Source organism: Sinocyclocheilus anshuiensis, unplaced genomic scaffold (assembly GCF_001515605.1).
Source record: "Sinocyclocheilus anshuiensis isolate Anshui unplaced genomic scaffold, SAMN03320099.WGS_v1.1 scaffold12, whole genome shotgun sequence".
NCBI lineage: Eukaryota > Metazoa > Chordata > Actinopteri > Cypriniformes > Cyprinidae > Sinocyclocheilus > Sinocyclocheilus anshuiensis.
The window spans coordinates 489,402-510,917 of record NW_015555713.1 but is presented as its reverse complement, the minus strand read 5'-3'; the positions used below and the strand labels follow the sequence as shown (position 1 = coordinate 510,917).

The 21,516-nt window shown below is 37.8% G+C and overlaps 3 protein-coding genes, 1 non-coding gene and 1 pseudogene across 5 annotated transcripts in view; 2 read left to right on the top strand and 3 right to left on the bottom strand.

The window, feature by feature from the left end:
- The window catches only part of LOC107672151 (SUMO-conjugating enzyme UBC9-like), a 6,682-nt gene extending 4,566 nt beyond the window's left edge, over positions 1-2,116 (bottom strand). Inside the window, exons 1-3 of the mRNA XM_016465249.1 lie at positions 1,724-2,116; positions 1,422-1,503; positions 1,229-1,312 (exon numbers count right to left, since the gene is read on the bottom strand). Coding sequence (XP_016320735.1) covers positions 1,229-1,312; positions 1,422-1,487 — 150 coding nt within the window. The 5' untranslated portion in view covers positions 1,488-1,503; positions 1,724-2,116. The remainder of the gene's footprint in view (positions 1-1,228; positions 1,313-1,421; positions 1,504-1,723) is intronic.
- Positions 2,117-3,330: 1,214 nt separating this feature from the next.
- On the bottom strand, positions 3,331-5,713 carry LOC107672117 (3-mercaptopyruvate sulfurtransferase-like; annotated as a pseudogene).
- trnac-gca (transfer RNA cysteine (anticodon GCA)) lies at positions 4,805-4,876 on the top strand. Its single transcript has one exon. It is a non-coding gene; the product is annotated as a tRNA-Cys (tRNA).
- A 1,111-nt stretch (positions 5,714-6,824) lies between the features above and the next one.
- LOC107672154 (uncharacterized) lies at positions 6,825-13,692 on the bottom strand. The gene is made up of 4 exons (XM_016465254.1): positions 13,634-13,692; positions 11,930-12,377; positions 11,399-11,797; positions 6,825-10,877 (listed from the first exon to the last, which is right to left on the bottom strand). The coding sequence occupies exons 2-4, from the start codon at positions 12,374-12,376 to the stop codon at positions 6,999-7,001; spliced, it is 4,725 nt and encodes a 1,574-aa protein (XP_016320740.1). The 5' UTR covers position 12,377; positions 13,634-13,692; the 3' UTR covers positions 6,825-6,998.
- A 3,637-nt stretch (positions 13,693-17,329) lies between these two features.
- The window catches only part of LOC107672138 (mitochondrial dynamics protein MID51), an 8,363-nt gene continuing 4,176 nt past the window's right edge, over positions 17,330-21,516 (top strand). Inside the window, exons 1-6 of one of the 2 annotated variants that reach the window (XM_016465237.1) lie at positions 17,330-17,419; positions 18,127-18,425; positions 19,424-19,585; positions 20,077-20,257; positions 20,571-20,606; positions 20,897-21,159. In XM_016465237.1, coding sequence (XP_016320723.1) covers positions 19,439-19,585; positions 20,077-20,257; positions 20,571-20,606; positions 20,897-21,159 — 627 coding nt within the window. In that variant the 5' untranslated portion in view covers positions 17,330-17,419; positions 18,127-18,425; positions 19,424-19,438. The remainder of the gene's footprint in view (positions 17,420-18,126; positions 18,426-19,423; positions 19,586-20,076; positions 20,258-20,570; positions 20,607-20,896; positions 21,160-21,516) is intronic. The other variant, XM_016465238.1, reaches the window with a different exon arrangement.

The following is a 21,516-nucleotide window of genomic DNA, read 5'->3' as shown; positions in this document are numbered from 1 at the left end:
TCTGCACAATGTGACTTTGCTGCAGCCTGGAATTGAACTGCTGGTTTCGTCTGGCCAGAGGAGAACTGGCCCCCCAACTGAGCCTGGTTTCTCCCAAGGTTTTTTCTCCATTCTGTCACCGATGGAGTTTTGGTTCCTTGCCGCTGTCGCCTCTGGCTTGCTTAGTTGGGGACACTTAATTTCCAGCGATATCGTCGACTTGATTGCACAGATACTATTTAAACTGAACTGAGCTGGATGATTACATCACTGAATTCAATGATGAACTGCCTTTAACTGAAAAATTAGTGTTTACTATTGTCACTTTGCATTATTGACACACTATTTCACTTATTAATGCTGTACAGTTGCTTTGACACAATCTGTATTGTTAAAAGCGCTATATAAATAAAGGCGACTTGACTTGACTTGTACAAAGTTTGGCTAAAAATAGCCTGAAACCTAAATACTGGTGAATGGTTGATTGGTGAATGAAAAAATAAAACTTTGTTTTTGCCTATACATGCCTTTTAATGTCTATGTATCTTTTTGAATAACTTAGTCCTGGTGTCCTCTACAAAGGACATAGAATAAAATATGAATAAAAAATTTTGGTAACACTTTACTTGAAGTCGCTCAGTTATGTACTTTTTAATGCAAATATGACATTATTTGACCTAACCCTAACCTAACCATACTCCTACCCTTACCCCTAACCATAGCCCATAACAAAGACATCTCAAACAATGTCATCTTTGCATTAAAAATTACATAACTGAGCGAATTACACTTGATGACAGTTGTCATAATTGTGTCATGTCATGATTATGTAGGTGTCATGTCATGATTATGAAGGTGTCATGTCAGTCTTATGCACACCCCTTCAAGTAAAGTGTAACCAAAAATTTTTTTCTCCATTTGTTTCTTATGCTCCAAACAATGTCATGACATAAAAACAACAAAAGTTTGCAAAACTTTTTTTCTGGTTCTCAGGAGGATATGCATAATGCAGCCAACAACAAAAAAAAAGCCAAGTATGCTTACACAGAAGAAGAAAAAAATAAAATAAGTGAAGAGATTACATGTATATAAAAGTATGAGAGCATGCAAGTATAAATGTTAAAGACAAATAAGCATAAAAAAATACCCTAAACAAACATACAGATTGAGACATTGCTTAGAACTCTATGTAACTTATTCTAAAACATAATTTAGAGAAAGGTGTAAGATTGTTAAGAAGGATACTAACCCCCTTTTTTCCTGGTATTGCACATTCCCAGTTCATGAGATTCATGGTGCCATCTGGGTTTTTGGTTGGTACAGCCACAAAACCCTACAAAGAAACAACCAAAGGTACAACAGCGCAAAATATAGACTGATTACAGACTGACTGAATAGTTTGCAAGTCTACACTCAAACATTTGATCGTGTGTGTCCCTTACAAAAGGATGATCTTTCCTCCAGGCTTTGCGCTCCTGTGACAGTCTACTCAAAGCAATTCCAGACATGACTCAACAGCGCCACCTGTGGACAGAAAAAAAAAAACATACACCATCAACCGTGCATCCGTAAAGACACAAATAAACATTACAACAGAGCTTATATGAATATAATGTTTTTAGATACAACACATAAAGATTAAAGTGAACGACTTTCAATGTTTTCAGCGCTAATTTGCAACACGCATTTCATGTCATCATTAGCATTGTATGTCACTCGCTGTCAATTACAGGCGCTGGCTTACCGTTAATAAATGTTTAAAAATGCCTTTTCAGCCAACCCAAAACGGTTTTAGTGAAAAACGAACTCTAAAATAAACACTGGAAACGTTAAAAAGAGCCAAGCGTCTGAGGAAAATACCTCGCGACCCAACCTAGCGTTTGATATTCAACAGTTTGATTTTGAAATCTTGTACTCGGAATCAAAGTGAATTTGCTCAACTGAAAAATCACATCCAGATTTGGTCTAAAACGTCGGGGAAATAGACAAACAACGTTCATCCATGAAGGCAGTGGAATGGAGTAGCGTTTGTTTGTTATTATTCGCAGGACCATCAGGCAATATCAGAGTCAACTATAGACGTCCATCAGAAGCGGCCATTTTAAGTGTGGCACGTGTGTTAGACAAACGGGAATCTGAAATCTGAATCCATTTAGGAGATCATATAGGCTATTATATATATATACACACTACCGGTCAAAAGTTTGGGATCAGTAAGACTTTAAATGTTTTTTAAAGAAGTCTCTTATGTTCATCAAGACTGCATTTATTTGATCAAAAATACAGAAAAAAACTGTAATCTTGCAAAAATGTTATTATAATATAAAATAATGGGTTCTATTTTAATATCCTTTAAAATATAATTTATTTCTGTGATGCAAAGCTGAATTTCCATCAGCCATTACTCCAGTATAAAGTGTCACATGATCCTTCAGAAATAATTCAAATATGCTGATTTATTATTAGAATTATCAATGTTGGCAACAGTTGTGCTGCCAAATATTTTTTTGGAAACTGCGATCATTTTTTTCAGGATTTTTTGATGAATAAAAAGTTAAAAAGAACAGCATTTATTCAAAATATAAATCTTTTCTAACAATATAAATCTTTGCTATCACTTCTTAACAATGTAACACATCCTTGCTGAATAAAAGTTGTAATTTCTTTCAAAAAAAGAAAGAATAAAAATGTACTGACCCCAAACTTTTGAACGGTAGTGTATATTGTTAGAAAAGATTTCTATTTTAAATAAATGCTCTTCTTTTTAACTTTTTATTCATCAAAGAATCCTGAAAAAAAGTATCACAGGTTCCAAAAAAATATTAAGCAGCACAACAGTTTCCAGCACTGATAATAAATCAGCATATTAGAATGATTTCTGAAGGATCATGTGACACTGAAGACTGGAGTAATGATGCTGAAAATTCAGCTTTGCATCACAGGAATAAATATATGTGTGTGTGTAAGTTCATAATTTAACAGTGAGAGCAATATGAAAATGCATTCTTTTTAAGTATTTGTAATGTTTTAAACACTGGCACACAAGACAGGAGCTGTTTGTGTTTACAGTATATTGTATTTATTAGATAAACTCTGAAATATAAAGAAAACAGGAACAACGGAGTTAAGTCAGTAATTTTAGTTAATTTTTAAAACTTATAATAGTAAAGATCACATTTCTATTGCCTAAAAATTAAATGTGGCATTATTGATTATTAATATTTCCTTCATAAAGGCAAATTTACATTTAAATGCTAAATAATTCATTTATATTGATATAAAGACATCATTTTAACATCATATATAAATACATTCTAGAAACTTATTCTGAAATAGTTTTCTTCTGTATTCTTACATCTGATTTATGAATTGCTAAAGCATAATTGTCTGCTTATGCCTTCTTTTAATTCTCTTCCTAGATATATATACCCAGATTTCAACCAGAAAAGGGGCTTTAATGCATATGCGATAGTAGTAGAATAGTGCAGTACTTAATAGTCTTTTTATGCAATCATTTCTGATACAAATGAGGCCTCAATTAAAACTCTAGTGATTGTGTTAGTCTTGATTCCAGTGAAATGGTGTAGTATGGGTCTAAGAAACCATTCAGCGTGGCGGTTTTCCTTTTCCCTCAGAGATCACATGTTCAGGTGCAGCTCTGGTGAACCACTCGGCCCACGCCCCGTCGTACAGACAGACCCCCGGGTGGCCACACAGGTGAGCAGCGAGGGCGATGTGACAGGCTGTCACACCTGAGCAACAGGTGACCCAGAAGGGCTTCTGCATGTCAACTCCAGCCTGCTGGAAGAGCTTCTTGAGTTCCTCCACGGGACGTTCTAGACCTGATGTCGAGTCCAGGAAGCTGGGAAAAGGCATGTTGATCGATCCAGGAATATGACCAGGCTCGGTGTCTGAGATAAAGAGAAATAAGCCAATGGCACTTTTGCATTTTTGATAAATAACCTTTGTCTTACATTGGTACATAAAATCTTTGGTTGTTGTACCTTGCATTATATATTCTATAAAGGTACCTCACAAATAACTTAGAAGTCCGTATGAATGTGGTTACAAAATGCAAGTATAGGCCTACTAATTATACAAAAGTATGTATGAAGCATGGCACTGTGTGACACTGCTGTCACAGCTTGTCATATTAAGTCTTTGCAAAAGAGTAAAAGGGGTAACATGCATGGATACATTTCCTGACCTAAGACATCATAACTAGTCAATGCTACCCTGTTTTACAGAGAAACTGTGTAACAGGTATGACAGCTAACAATCCATACTCACTTTCCCTTGGCTCTGGTTCAACCCCACGAAATCTTCCATTGGCTCTGGCGTCGACTACTTGAAATTCATTGGTTTTAATATTGTTCAATGTCTTCATAAGTTTTGACCCAGGACTTGTTAAAGGACGCCCTGAACTCGGCGCACGCTGGTTTACTATATTGCTCGGTAACCGGATGACCCTCCGTTAACCAGTTCTTGAACCCGCCGTCCAGAACCGACACCGAAGTGTGCCCGAACACCCTAAACATCCACCACACCCGTGGAGCAGAGAACGAGCCGAAGTCGCTGGCATCGTAAAGGACGACATGAGTGTTGTTCCCGAGCAGCCATGTCTCTCTCACGCTCCCCTTCAGTAACGTTAGTCGATATTGCAAATAGCGAGCAATGAATCAGAGCTCACGTATTACGTCGGTGTGATATTTTGTGGGCCGGAAAAGGAAAATAGCAATAATTTGTTCCTTGCTTATTTAAAATCAGATAATAGTTATTTTTGACCGTATTTTAGGTACGACATATGCGTTATTTAGTACCGCGAGGGGGTGTAGCTCAGTGGTAGAGCATTTGACTGCAGATCAAGAGGTCCCCGGTTCAAATCCGGGTGCCCCCTGCTTACATTGTTTTTTTTTTCTGTTTTGCTTTTTAGAGTAGATTGTACAAAAATTGTATTTTAATGGCTTTGCTTCAGTATTTATGTTCTCTTTTGATACCATTGAACGTGATTCTGATGTATGCCTTATAGATTGCAATGCTATTCAGTAAAGAAGCATTTATGATACAGATTGCGTAGGCAAAAGGCATAGATTTAGGGGGCAGGTTTGTAAGGGTTTTTTGACAGATACATGATTGGATGTGACCGTTTATTCCATTCCAAACATAAATAGCCTTCTTTTCTAAACAGTATGGAAATGCATGAGAAATTCATACATATAAATATCGAGGGGTGAGAAAAGAAGGCGTAAGGGACATTTCACCAACTTTACAGGAGGGCCAAAACAAAAATTTACCATAGTTTGATCTGACTTTGTGCACTGATTTCAATCGTTTATAATAAAAATGTGTACACTCGTGGATACTACTACATAGTATACTACTTTTGCCAGTAGAAAGCTCATCAAGAGCTTTCATTTGATATATATATCTCCATTTCACCCAAAATGTCACTTACGCCCTTCTGGTTCTCACACCTCGAATAATCAATGATGGAAATAATAGAATAGGAGTCATGCAAGTGATGTTTTAATGGGTGCAAATAGTGCAAGGTTTCTGAAATCATTTAACCGAGTCACTTAAATGTCTGCATTGTAATGAATAGATGATGACATATAATATCATCTAGCTTTTCCAAAAGCCATCTGTTTCATTCATATGATTCATTTCAGTTTAGCTGTGTCATGTGCAAATATCTTACCTGGAAGTAGAAATTATTGCTTTGTTTGTTATACATACTGCCCCTATGTGACTTGTTTGAGTTGGAGAAAGAGGCACTGTTTTCTTTATCTGAGTGTTGTTGCCAGTTTGTGAGACTTTTTTTAGTAGCTTGTCACAAGGTATGCAGTTCTGTGGGAGTGAGTGTTGGTCATGAGAATAAAATTACATAGTCGGTAATGAAGGTTTTAGCAAAGCTCTGGTCCTGTTTTAGCCTGAATATTTATTGTCACAGAAGGGCATAGCTGTTGCCCTTTGATCTTGATCATTATCTGTTTAGTGGTTTTCATTCTGTTATGGTATCAGCATAATTATCCAACTACATTTGATTACTTTAGTGTTTCATGTGTTTAACGTATCAACATGAAAAGAATTTATATCACATATTTTGTATGACAAGCTTGAGATTAGTGTTTAATGATAATGAGCTCAGTGTTTAATGATAAAACAATGAAAAGACATCAAGGGTAATTTATCTGAATTTTATTATTATACTGTGAAATAGTGTTATAAAATACATTTTTTAAATACATAACAACTACATTTGATTACTTTAGTGTTTCATGTGTTTAACGTATCAACATGAAAAGAATTTATATCACATATTTTGTATGACAAGCTTGAGATTAGTGTTTAATGATAATGAGCTCAGTGTTTAATGATAAAACAATGAAAAGACATTAAGGGTAATTTATCTGAATTTTATTATTATACTGTGAAATAGTGTTATAAAATACATTTTTAAAATACATAATACATTTTTTTTAATAAATCAGCAAGCTGGTTTGTAATGCATTCATATAATATTTTAAGAAAGTGTTAAACAAAACAAGGAAAGAGAAAAGATACAAAGATAGAGATAAAGAGTATTTGTATAAATCAACCTGTCAATCAAGCCCAGCTCAAAACATAACATATTCTGTCAGAAAATTAAAAATGTAACAATCTGGAATGTTGTGTAGTTATAGCATAACTTTTATTTCAAAATTTCATATCATTATTCTTGCTAAATTTCTTGAGAATTTGCTATAGAAATACATTTTGACATGTAACATCTGAAATGTTGTGTAGTTATAGCATAACTTTTATTTCAAAATTTCATATCATTATTCTTGCTAAATTTCTTGAGAATTTGCTATAGAAATACATTTTGACATTAATTGACTAGAGAGTGTATTTGGCATTGATCCCATGCTTTATATGTCAAGTTATAACCCTACAACTGTCAATATAATTACTGAGTATCCTGTGTTTGTAGAAAGTTCTTGCACAAGATATAGCACTTGAGGACAAGTATATACCATTTAAGGCATGAACTTTTTGGCTTTCATTCTGGGTATGATTTGCATGTCCCTGACATCTTTGTGCTGCAGAAGCCAGCATAGGTATCTCTCTGTGCCCATACCCCATCCACTTGTAAGAAGAGGGATGACTTGGCGCATGTTGATGTACCATTTGTATGAGTCCTCTGATACAGCATGGTGTTGTAAGGCCTCTCGTACCATTTCAGGTGTCGAATGACGTTCCCCAAGCCCTATTGTCTCCCCTAAGCCTAAGAGAAGGTCAGCCGCCTTGGCTTTGCTCCTGCCCGAACCTTCAGTGTATGCTTGGTAAAAAGGTACTCCAAGATGGTCCATTTCTGTCAGCCAAACAGCACCTCCATACTTTTCAATTAGAACTTTTTCTCCCTTTCGAGTTAGCTTTCTTCCAAACTGTGGTTGTCCCTCCTGAACCAATTCAAGGCAATCAGAGGAAGGCATAATGTGAATGGCTTGATCCAAGGTTACTCTTGGAAGGGGTTTTTCTAAGTTCTTCAGTAGTTCTTGGGCATGAGATAGTGTACCAGCTGTGTTTAAGATAATGTTGGAATGTTCCTTTAGCATTGCCTGAGTCAAATGGGCAACATAGCCTTCAGCTATACTAATGGCTATATTCATGTCACCCAGGAGCTCACATTCCACATGGTAGAACTGGTTTAGATGTGTAGCATCAGGATCTTCCCCTCTGAAACTGGGGGACACGTAGTAAGCCCCGGGAAGACCATCGTGAAACCTCATAAAGTACTCTAAAACAAACTGCATAGAGTCCGCTAGATATACATCTTGGCCCAGCATGTTGACAAACACAGGCTCAGAATCTGACCCCAGACCCATTGGAGAAGAGATTGTGTCAGTTGTGATAGGTGTCAGTGCATAAGCATACTTGCATTTGTTGTTGAAGTACTCTACCGTGCTATGAAACAGGGTGTTTTGGATTTGAAAGAGATTGCGATACCATTTGCTCTTAATGGCTGATACATCATGAGTCTGGGGGTCTTCCCAGGACTGAGGGGCAGTAGTCTTTGTGATCTTGGTGTGCATCTCTGTAAGGTCCTCTTTGTTAGCTGGGGGCCCATCTACCGATGTTACATATCCTGCATAAGTTGGGCAGAACTGAGAAGCCACAGTTGGAGGTTTTAGGGCATTAGGTTGAGGAACTAATGGAATCATGTTGGCATGGGCATAATCAAATTCAAAGCCTTCAAATATGAGAGCTACACCATGGGCATTCATTCCTTCTTGCAAAAGATGAGCAACCTTTCGTATTGCGACAATTAGGGCTGTAGAGTCACTCTCATTCATACGGAAAATGTCACTGGTAAGAGGTTTTCTTGGAACTAGAACTGTAAAGCCTGGTGTATTTGGAAAAGGAGTAAGGAAGGCCACATGTTCATGGTCTTCCCAGACACGCCACTGTTGCTCTTCACCACGGATAATGCGTGGGAAAAGGCCACCACCAGAGGGATCCCCATGGAAGTCAAAGCAAGAAGGGGCATTGGGTGTTGGGAGTTGAGAGCGAATCTTTGCCTGCACCTGGTCAAGATGTATATCTTCACATCGTGGACCACTTTTGGAGCTACAGTATCCAGGGTCATAAGGATTGAACTCCATTTTCTCAGCTAGCTGAGGCTTCCAGTTTGGTTCTAGGCCATGAAGAGGCAAGACTTTGATGTAAGCTGGCTTGTCGAATTCTGGCATGGACACAAGGGCGCAGCGGTGCACACCAAGTTTCTCGCAAAGGAGATTGGCAACAGTCCGTGCCCCCTGCATCATTGCTACGTAGTCAGGTAACACTAACTGAAAGATACTTCTAGGTCCATTAATGGTTTTTCGAGTGACAATAGCGGCTCCTGGGGTCCAAGGATTAGGCTGTAGGTGAGCTACCAATTCATTAGTCTCCCAAATCACATTTGAAAACCCCCTCATAGGTCTCAAAGCTTCAGTTCGAGGAATGCCGTTGACCATTGAACCAACAAACATGACCCCAGCATTGGTTTCAATAACGGTTTCACCATGATGGTCTACAGCAATAATTCCTGCACACTTTTCCTCCAGATCATTATGGATAACTTCCCGACAAGCCTGTCTGAGACTGTAACCTTTGAGGTTGTATAAGCTGGCTACTTTGTGAGCAACTGACTGACGTAAGAAAGCATCACCATCACCAGAGCATGTCACGGCAAGTTTCTCATCAGCATATACTCCTGCACCCACTATAGCAGTGTCACCGACTCTGCCTTTCCACTTGCCAACTAAACCTCCGGTAGATGTGGCTGCTGCTAACTTGCCCCACTTATCCAGCGCAACTGCACCTACAGTTTGAGGATGGTCATTCTTGCCATTACCTGACTTCACAAGCAACTCCTTGTATCTTATGTCAGTGTCAAAATACTCTGATTTCAGTGTTGTGTCTTTCTCTCCGAGACTATCTAGAAACTTGTCTGCACCTTCTCCAATTAGTAATGAGTGCATACTCTTTTCCATAACACATCGGGCTGCTTTTATTGGGTTTTTCACTTTTCGCAGGCAAGCCACAGATCCAGAATTTTTTCCATGCCCATCCACAATGGTGGCTTCCATTTCATGCTCCCCATCTCTGTTATATACTGATCCCTTGCCAGCATTAAACAAGAAACAATCCTCTAATGCAACTACACTTCTTTGTACTGAATCCAGACTACTACCTCCATGAAAAAGCACTTGTGCGCCAAGAGTTAGAGCTGTTTGAAGAGCAAATTCGATGGTCCCAATCACCTTTTGATTCAACATAATTTCCTCACCTGCCCCGCCATGAATCACTAAAGTGAAATCTGTCTTCCTGGTTTTGTTGTGTCCTTTCTGCTCTACAGCTTTGACTGCATCATCCAATGAAGATCCATTTACTAGTTTTTCTTCATTATCTTGCAGGAGACATTCAATGGCTCCCATCTGCCCAGCAATGGCATACCTTAGTGCCAGAAGCATTACTAGTTTTAGATTGAGCTCAAGTCTTTCTTTGAGATTTCCTAGAATGTTGGTGAAAGTACCCTTCCCATTCAGCACTAGACGTACTTTGTCCTTCCTTCCTAGATATGTGACTGCCAGTTGGTCTGTAGCATACACGTTACCTACAGCACACTCAACTCCCTCCATCAGATCTGATCCAGTCAAGTAAATTGAAGGGCATCCAAAAGGGTCAAGAAACTTTTTGAGTGGGTTAACTTGAGACATAGATCTGCGCAAGGCTGCCAGATGAGGCCCCACACCAAGGCCAAGTTTTGTGGCTTTAATGAGGTTTTTGTGCTCTAAAAAGGCAAGGTGAAAGAGCCTGAAATGCTCATTTGTGTACCGGGGAACCTTGTCTGGGCCAATGCAGGACGCTAGTGCTGTAACAAGCTGGTGAGATCTCACAGTTGTGGAGTACGTGGGATCACAGCGGCCGTGTTTGAAGTGACGCATGTGAGTAGGTGTCACCATGATAAGGCTAGTAGCTGCATCCCCAAGTGTTTGCCTCAAGGATAGCTGCAAAGTAAAATTAATCCATGCATCATATAAACCTCTGTGGCCCCTTAAGGTGGTGAATACATCTGGGTAAGATGAAACTTCAAAAGTCATGACAGACTGGCTGGCTTGTAGAAGGCTAGAAAGAGACTGATTTGGCATAGTTATGCCTTCCAGTGGCATTTTCAGAGGTTTAGGATGAAGGGAACCAGCATTTGAGGGTGGAGCTAAACCACTGGTTTGGGTGTTTATCATTTCTATGTTTTCTGATTCTGAGAGCTGCCACAGACGTTCAACGACAAGTCCAGCTACCATTCCATCCAGGGCACTATGCTCGAACAACATGCCTGCTTGGCCATCTTTAAAAACCACCAAGTTCACCACCTGTTGATGGAGATGGTAAATAGTTATGTTATTCTGCCAGTCATATCTAAACATTACAGACAGTTGAGGTAATGATATTTATTAATCCATTAATCTTAATAGTATTTGATTTTATCTTACTAAAAACATTGTAGGTATGTTTGTTAAAAGATATGTAGGTACATGTTAAAAAAAAATCATCTTATATATATTATTATATATATATAAAATGGAATTTAGAATGCCTTTAAATTCCAGTTCAGTTTTTTTAATGGAATTTTAGTTTACAAACAAGTTGCAAAAGTTTAATGTAAGAATTAGAGTTAAAATATTTAAAAATGCAAAGTAATTAATATGACTTTTTTATTTGAAAAAAGCTTAAAAAGCTTTGAAGTTTGGGTTTATAGGCCTGATAGATAGATAAACTTCCTGTGGGGTGGGGTCAATTCCATTCAAAATCCAAGACATGAACTGAAAGCGATACAATTCTTAAATTCTGAATCTTGCCAAACCCTGATTAGCATGGGAACTTTTTTACATACCTTATCGTAGTATCTCAAACATCTGCCATCTTTCTCTCCTAGCCGGACAGCATTGAGTATATTTGCAAGATCAGCCGGTGCTGGGTTGTCTTCCAGGGAAACAGCCAGAATGGCACTCTCCATCGTTTCAAGCGAAACTGCTGCTTCTCCCCCTGCATTTAAAATATCCATTCTCACAGAATGCCAGACTTGGCGATGAAGAGAAGACAGACCACAAATAGTAGACGGGTCTTGTTTGGGGGATGCTGCTGGGTGACTCATTGCATGCACCAGTTGGGCATAGATGTCATTGAGAGGTAAAGGAGAAAGAGATTCCCCTGAACTTGGTTGCCATAAAATTTGAATCGGAAATATACCCCCTCGACAGGTCAATATGGCGTGAAGGCTGTCTGGGTATGTCTGGAACATTAAGGCCAAGAAAATATGTCATTAAGATTGAGTCAGTATTTCTAAAAATTACTTTGCTAAAGAATCTTACAATAGTAAAAATTGGAAGTTAGATGTAAAAAAATAATGGAACCAAAACTTCACCTTTAGCTTATCCTGGCTCTTGCCTGGTAGGCGACTAGCCGCAAAAACCTGCGACTGTTGTGTTCGCTCAGTTGGTACATCCCCTTCCACCAGCCATGGTTCACTGTACAGCTTAGCAACTGCCCACAGCAGGGCCGTAGCCCGCTCTGTCTGTGCAAACTCCCCCTTAAGCTTAGAGGAGGGCAGGACAGAAGGAATAGCAGTGGAATTGGGCAGAGGATCGTAGCAGGAGAGCAGCCGCTTTTTGAATTCCTCAGTCACCCAGTTCTCACGTCTAGAGACGTGTTTCTTCAGCTGTTCTTGGACTTCCTGGAGTGCATCTTTCTGCTGAAGAAGGGCAGTTTTGTAGTGTTGGTACTGGTCAGGATTTAAAGTGAGCTGAAGCACCCGACTAGCCTCCTGGAGTGTAACATCCAGTTCTGGAATAGGATAATCAGGTTGCGCCATCCTGTAGAGTAGAGGACGAAACATAAAACTTTAGACCACATGCTACATTTGTGTTATGTGATTTAAATTTAAGTACACCCAGTGCGTTTTCTCAGGGTACATGTGACACATTACTTTTTTTGTCATGTGTAATTCAATCATTTCATTACATGGATTAATAAAGTGGCTTATTTCCAGCACAAAGTCTCAGTGTGGCTTGGAAATTTGTAATTTGACTCTACACGCATGTTTAAAAGGCATACAATACATCTAAGGATGAGCATTTTTAATGTACACAATGATTTGACAACCTTTACACATTCCAAAGGTGCACATACTCAAAATTACTTTTTGACCTTGTGGCCATAATGAGTATAGCATGCTGTTTGTATAGCCAGTTGTCATGGGAATATGTCTCATGCTGCATGTCCCTAGTTGTATAATTTGATTTTGCCTGATTTAATCATGCCGTGTCTCTTTTTGTAACTCTTGTAATGCTGTCTTTCTTTTTTCCATTTATGCTCCCTGGTGACATGGAAGTTCACTGTAGGTAACCTTGATCATGTGATGTCATTGATTACTACTGATTTCATTCACCTTAATTAGGAGCAACACCCAAGTAAGTACGATTACAAGTAAATTCATTATTATTAGACAAATTTGCCTTACCATACTCCTTATTCAGTAAAGCATAACACAATATTCTTACAATATTAACTGCCTGCAAAATATTACATTAGCCTGCTTAAAACAGCTTAAACCACCCCTAAACCATGCTGTGCGACCAACCTAAATCAGCTAAGACCAACAAACCATCTTGTTTGGTTTAAGATATATTTTCTAGCAAAGAACTTAATACATTTTACATACAGATCTGGCATTGTAATGCATGAATTCAATTTTTCACTGTTTATCTTTTCTTTTTTCAATCACAAATGAAGCCAGCATATATTTGTATAAACTTTTGAATTGTATGTATTTTGGTTATTTTGTTATATGTTTTGTGGCTGTACGACATATATATATATAATATTTTTTAATTTAGTACTACAAACCAATGCACATGGCTAGTGGGTTAAAGTTGGGTTTACCCTAATTCAGTTAAAACTTTTATTACTTTTTTATTACTTGATTTTAATCCTATGCAATTTTCTCATGTATGCAAAATGTGATTTCTTAGATTTTTGTACAATTATTTAAGGTTCGTCAACAAACTTGTGTACTTCAATGTCAAGCAGAAATATTAAGTAAAAAGCAATATAGAAACATTCAACTCACCTCAGGGCAGTAAAGACTTCCAAAGTTTATGTTGACTTGTCAATGCGATGAGAGCTAGAGTGCAACAAGCTTTTGTTGCAGTGAACAAGCAAGAAGAGGGCTGTAATCTGAACCTAGTGATTCCAGTTAAGACATTTAATTTCCTATCTCCCAATAGACGTAAACGGTATAACAGGCAGATTGTCACACTGACTTTCCTTTTCTGTATATGCCATAAAAGAGTATAAGGTCAGTCTCATTTATAGTTTCTACAACTGTACACCATTTTTGATACTACAGTTTTATTCTGAACATTAACTCCTGCAGAAGCTACTTATTATAGAGCAAAGTCTTTATATAAACTGTGTTTTGTAGATTGTCTGTGTGCAAGCTGCATTTGATCCTTACCAGTATGCTGTAATAATGTGTTTAATAATGTGTGTTTAATTATGGCTTGTTCTCTCGTTCGGAAACAGTGAGATTATAAATCGAATGACCCACAATCATCATGTTTTTTCTGCATTCACCTTCTTCCTTCATTCAGAAAGACCTGCAACATGTGAATTCATTCCTTGTACTGTGAATTTAGGCTTGAAGTTAAATTAGCTTAGTATTGCTTTATAATCTCATTCATCAGTTTTAGGATATCATAGTATGACAGTAATATAATCTGGACATTTATCGAACTAAAAGACATGGTGGAAGAAGGATGAGGAGTTCAGACATGGAAACCTAAAAAAAAAAAGTCATGTGATGTACTGTGTGGAGATGATTTTTGTCGCGTGTGAGTGTCTCCTGCTAGTTGAACAAAGAATGTATTGAGCAAGTTATGCCTCACGTGAGAAAGGTGCTTTTTGATATCAGACGTCCAAATTATGAACAATGTTTAACTGTGACTTATTCAGACTAACCACATGTCCTCATCAAGCATAACTTGAAAAATTGTATGTTTATTGCTTCTTGTCAAGACGTTCTTGATTGGGTTCCTCGATTTATTGTCAATTTTGCCACTGTGGATTTTTAGACAATAAACTTTAAAACACACTTTCACTAGTGTCAGTAATTTAATGTATTTACTAACAATGTCATTAGTAAATATACATGCATCACAGTTTCCCCCCTCAAAGTCCTGAACTATTTCATCACAATTTAATCAGACTATGACAAAATGAATAAGAAAGGAACAATAATTCATGGATATGTTTACACACACACACACACAGGTTTGTTTGTATGTTTATTGCTTCTTGTCAAGACGTTCTTGATTGGGTTCCTCGATTTATTGTCAATTTTGCCACTGTGGATTTTTAGACAATAAACTTTAAAACACACTTTCACTAGTGTCAGTAATTTAATGTATTTACTAACAATGTCATTAGTAAATATACATGCATCACAGTTTCCCCCCTCAAAGTCTGAACTATTTCATCACAATTTAATCAGACTATGACAAAATGAATAAGAAAGGAACATTAATTAATGGATATGTTTACACACACACATATACACACGTGTGTGTGTGTGTGTGTGTGTGTGTGTGTGTGTGTGTGTGCCTGGTATTCCCTATGTTACGCCTGTTTCACACATAGGCTACTCCGTCTGCAGTGCGTATGCGGTACGTATGCGTTACATATGTGGTGCAGAAGCAGCACGGACTCATTGTGCTTTCAGACAGGACGCGTTTGCAGTCCGCTCCTGATCCGTGGCTGTTTACCATAAACACAAGATCTATTCATTATTTTGATTTCAAATCCAAATAATGTACAGTATGTGGAAAATAATGTGTTTTTTAAACCTTAAACCGCATAAACACATTTCATTACACCAAATACACAACATAATGTTCTTTTTAGCAGCATTATATGACCCCTTTAAATCTTTATTACAAACAGTCCCGCGGGTCTTAAAGAACTTTGGCTTTCTACCTCCACAAGACACAAGTGCATATGTTGCCTTGTTTATCTAAAAGTGCACTTTTATTTGTTTTAAACCTAGCCAAAAAGCCTGTGAAACACAGTAGACTTTAATTATATATATTTATTGTGAAATTACTACATTTCTGTGTCAATCCATGTTAATTTTTACCGCGAACAAAGCGCTGTCACTTTAATTCAGCGCGTGCAGCACAGCAAAAATAGACTCGGTGCGTAAACGATCGCTGCACTGCTGCAGACGCGCCGCTCCTGGAACGCACCGACGGACCGCAACCGCGTGCAGTGTGAAAGCTCAAACAAAAGTGCACTTTTAGATAAACAAGGCAGCATATGCAATTGTGTCTTGTGGAGGTAGAAAAACAAAGTTCTTTAATACCCGCGGGACTGTTTGTAATAACGATTTAAATGTAAAAGGCACTCTGTAAGTGGTCAATTTTTATTTAAAATATTTGTGATAACCTAACACAAGAAAGCTATATGCTGTGCTCAAATGTGTTTCCACTTGCTTGAGCAACTTAGTATACAAATCTAGAAGCCAAATGCATGTAATATGCTGTTTATATCAATTGAGTTTAAACGTGAATATGTCTATGAAAGATTGTGTAACTGTACTGTGATAAAAGAGGATCACAATGCTGAAAAAGCACTTTCAGTATAGGCTAACTACGTTTGGATTTGAAATCAAAATAATGGGTAAATGTTGTGTTTGTGGTAAACAGCCGCGGATCAGGAGCGGACTGCAAACGCGTCCTGTGTGAAAGCACAATGAGTCCGTGCTGCTTCTGCACCACATATGTAACGCATACGTACTGCAGACGGAGTATGTGTGAAACAGGCGTTATGGGGACCAATAAAATGTCCCCCACAAGTATGGTAATAACAATAAACTTTGACCTTTTGACCTTTGACATTTTTTTGGTCCCCATGAGGAAACAAGCTTATAAATCATACAGATGTATTTATTTATCTAAAAATGCAGAACGTTTTGTGTGAGGGGTAGGTTTAGGGGTAGGGTCAGGATAAGGGGATAGAAAATACAATTTGTACAGTATAAAAAACCATTACGTCTATGGAATGAACCCATAAAACACGGAAGCCTGTGTTTGTGTGTGCTTATGTTCATATCAATAATTACTACTTTCATAGTTCATAGTTTGATTTAAAGTCCATAAAATGCATTTTGAAAGTATTATAAAAATAATAATAAAATGCACTGAAAGTGCTAACTAGATCAGTCGGTTTTGAGCCACAACCCCCTTTTTTTTAGTTCAATCACACACAAGTACAATGCAGAAAGTACAAGCCAAATATCCAGCCAGTGTCATGAATAACAACAACAACAAAAACATAAAATGAACATATACATTTAAAAAAATAATAAAAAATAAAATAAATACTAGGATAAAAAGGTGCTATATAACAATGGGGCAGTTACATAAATTTGAAAAGCTTTAGACTTTTTATTGTTTTTATAAGCTTCTTGTTTTGTGATCTCATATTTTCAAAGTATATTCTGAGATCAGTGTTACAAAAGTAACATGAGGGCTCCTTTTGAGTTATTTTTTGTGTAATGAATATAAAACTTTGCTAAAATGATTGAATGAAAAAATGAGTTTTTGAAAATGAATAATGTAATTTTGCTTTTCAGAAAAATATGGGTTTGGAAAACAAAGTTAAATGTCACAGAGTTCTAAATGAAGGGTTTGTTTAATTTGAGCCACAGCCCTGGCTACAAACTTGTTCCAACAACCCCGGAAGTTACTTTCTAGTCACTTACCAATCTTCTTCCGGAGCGGCATTGGTCGACCCCGCACTGAAGACTGATCTCCTCCACCCTTAACAAGCTAAACATTCATTTCTGTCTATTTCAAACGTGAGTTCAAGTTTTTTATCGGCTCCGAATATGAGTTTATGAAGTATATGAGACCTCAGAGGTTGAGACTATTGGCATATTTACACAGTTAAAGAAGGTCACTGGAGAAGAGGCTAGCTGACGGTAGCATGCAAATAACTACCGCTCTGTTTATAAACGTCTAATTTTCATACACATTCGCTTGAATTGCTTCCCCTAGATTGTGCGATTAATGTACCAACGTATATATTTGTTTATTTATTTTGTTTTTACCTGATAATCCTAAATATTAGGTGTGGAACAGGCTGGAAATCTCGCAGTGGTTATAAAGGCTATAGTTAAGTGAGTCTCCTATTTTATTTGATCAGCTATCAAGTGACGTTAAGGCGTTTTTTAAAAATTATGTATGCATTTTATAAATCCCCAACGTTAATAATGGGAATAACAAGTGCGGTGACATTGCACATGTAATTACTGGGTCACATGACTGAGAATGTGGTCAAGAAGTCGCACGTTTTATGTGTGTTTGTTTTGAAAGGACACACTGTGGACTGTCCTTGTTTGAAGAAGAGCACTGAATTGTGGTAATTTGAATGCGGTTTGGGTGTGTCAGCTGTTTGATCAATCTGATAGCATTGTGACAGCAGTAACCACAGCACTTTGGTGTGGTCAGTAACCTGTTGTCATCTATTGTTGGGTGGTATTAAAGCGTCCACTTCCTTTTGCAGGTGCGTGTGAGACATCTGTCTCTGCCCGCTCTGAACTCTCCCTGATGGGCGGCTGGTCCCGCAGTGCTGTGCTGCAGCTGTACCGAGCACTGCTCCGTGCAGGCCAACACCTACAGTACACCGACCGTGATTACTACCGGCGCGCAGTGACCCGAGAGTTCCGGCGCTGTCAGACCCTCAGCGCCCCAGCAGAGAGAGAGGACGCGCTGAAGAGAGGCCAGTTCTTCCTCAACAGCGGGCTGGGTGGGTTGGTGTAGAAGAAGCGGTCCATCAGCAAGAGAAAGTTTGACCGCTAGTCGGTAAGAAGGAATTTCTGCATCAGAAACATTGTGGCCAGTTTGCATTTGCTTGATGTTTTTATCATTAGCTAAAACTTAATTATTTTGTTGTCAGTTGAGATGAAGCTAAAATAAAACATATTCTTAGTGTTTTTATTAGGAGTAGTATTATTATTATGATTGAATATTATTACATACATATTAGATGAACACTTGAAATTTGAAAAATTCCCATGGCACCTAATTAAAATAAATTGAAGGACTAAAATTACTAACTAGAAATAAATAGAAACTAAACCTAAATAAAAATAAATTGAAATATAGAAAAATAATAATAAAAATTACAAAAGCACATAACAGAATTGCTAGTATATACAAAAATAATAAAATGGCACACTTCTGTACATGGCTCAACGCTAAGAATTTTCACTGTCCCAGCCCACTGTTTTTGTTGTTTTAACCCATTTAATCTTGCATTATAATAAATAAGGTTTTTATGACGCCAAAATTTAGATCCCAGTATAACACCAAGATTAATCCTTATTAAAGCTCAAATTAAAAGCCATTCAGTCAAGAGATTTTCTCTTTGTCTTTTGTTGTTTGATTAACATTAATGACACAGACAGCAGTAGGTATATTAGGCTGCTGTCACTTTAAGACTGAATGCACAGGTCTACTGTGTGTTGACACACTTTTGATTTTCTCCCAGCTGTTTAAGGGTAAAAGGTCAAATAACTGTCATTTAACATTTTTCATATATTTTGATATATTTAACGTTTTCTAAACTGTCTTTCCCTCTTATATCGAGCCCTGGCATACCTGTTTCTCTCTGTCTAAACTTTTTACCAATAACAACACAAGCCATTTGCTGACATTACTAGAACGTGTCATGTGACATTGATTCACGTGATGTCATCACTTCGTGAACTGCAAATAAGCTCTGCATATTACACAACTTGTAGTTGATGAGAAAATCCATTTCTTGTCTTTTCTTTTCCCTCTTTCTTGCTTTGTCTCAGGGAGGGGAAAGATCGATGGCAGGAGTGAACGGGGATCGGAAGGGAAAGAAAGATGACAATGGGCTTGGCACAGCAATCGACTTTGTGCTCTCTAATGCAAAGCTGGTGCTGGGAGTCGGGGGAGCAGCCATGCTCGGGATCGCCACACTGGCGGTCAAAAGAGTGAGTACAGGAACAGGTTGTAATGCTCTTCGATCCTATGGGTATATTAAAGGGGTCATGTCATAAGGAATCACTTTTCCAGTGATCTTGAAAACTAACTTCCAGTCTTTTTGAAAGAGCTTTTATTGAAACTGAGCAGCAAAACGTCACAGTCCAAATGATATGAAATGGCAGATAGTTTAGTTTTAACAATGTCTCTGATAATTTCAGTTTGATTTTAGCACTTTGAGCATCACAATTCAGTGTGGATTATTTTATGAATCTGTCACAATGTAATACAGCTTTGCAAAGATGTTGTTATGGAAGGATGGAATGAAGTCAACTTTGTTTAATATCCTATGCAAGAGACCTGCACAAGTTCTGTAGCTTTTTTTTAAGTGTACCTCATGAGAAGAAGAAAAAAAGATCCCTTAAAGTACATACTTTGTTACCAGCACTGTAGATATTTTCATTATTATTATTAGTGTATGAATGAGTTTGCTTTGTCTCAGATGTACGATCGAACACTCAGTGCCCCATCCAGTCCCACTAAAGCCGACCCGTCGGGACAAAGAAGCTGGGAGGAGCCGAGCTGGCTGGGGTCGTCACCACGGACGCTGAACCGTGACATGAAACAGAACGTCAGCCGCTCTCTACAGACGCTCCCCACCTCCTCCAGCTCCTTCAAGCCAGGTAATGAATCTCTGGTGCCTTGCATACTTAACATCCTGTGCTTTTGAATGCAGCAGCCATGAGAAAATGTGTGCTTTTCAACTGTTTGTTTGTTTTAGGTTTGTTCCATATTATTGAAAATTATTATTTTTTTTTATAGATTTGAGGAAAGTTTAAAAAAAAAATATTATTTTTTTTAATCTATTTATTTTTAATTTTCATTCATAATTTGTAATTTGAATGAACCTTTATTTATTTATTTTATCCTGGGCCATCATGGACATGGTTTTCCCTGGTTTATCTCATCCTAACCTGTATCCTTATTGTTCACCAGGCTTGTACATATTGGAGTGTCTGCTCTACTTGCTCAGTGGGTATTTAAACCCTTCTTTAACTAACACATTGTAGATTTCTGTAGACCCTTCATTTGTTGTATGGGCATTAGGGATGCGTGTAACCATTTTGACTAGTTGGTGACTTGTCTGAATTACTAGTCGATGTGAAGTAAGATTAAAGATTGTGTTGCTTTAGGCTGTGTGTTGTGATTAAGGTGAATTATTTTACCAGGTTTTGAACTTTGGAAGCTGTCTGAATGTTTAAGTATGCTAAATTGATGTCATGTCTATTTTTTGTTTTCTTCTGTTTTATTTTTTTGTTTAGATTCTTTACATTGTGTTATGGGCCGTGGTGGTGGCCGCCCTGGTAAGGCTGAACTCCAGAAGGCACGGATGCGCCTCTCACTGCAGGAACACCTCTGGGCCTTCTTTCATGAACGAGTGGCGATCCCCTCGGTGGAGCAGGCCGTCGCTCGCCGTGCCGCGTTGGATATCTGTGCGGAGCTCAGAGTCTTTCTCCACGCCAAACTGCCTGATATGCCTCTACGAGAAATGTACCTGAGCGGAAGTCTATACGACGACCTTCAGGTGAGAACAAGGGTGATCAATTCTGAGAAGGGTGTTTTAATTCTGTCACATAATTAGCAAGAATATAGAAAAAACATGGCTTTATTGAAGTGCTTTTGATATACAGTTTGGGGTCAATAAGGTTTTTAATCTTGTTAAAGTCTCTTCTGCTCACCAAGGCTGCATTTATTTAATCATAAATACAGTAAAAACAGTAATATTGTGAAATATTATTACAGTTTAAAATAACTATTTTCTATTTGAATATATTTTAAAATGTAATTTATTCCTGTGATAGCAAAGCTGAATTTTCAGCATCATTACTCCAGTCTTCAGTGTCACATGATCCTTCAGAAATCATTCTAATATACTGATTTG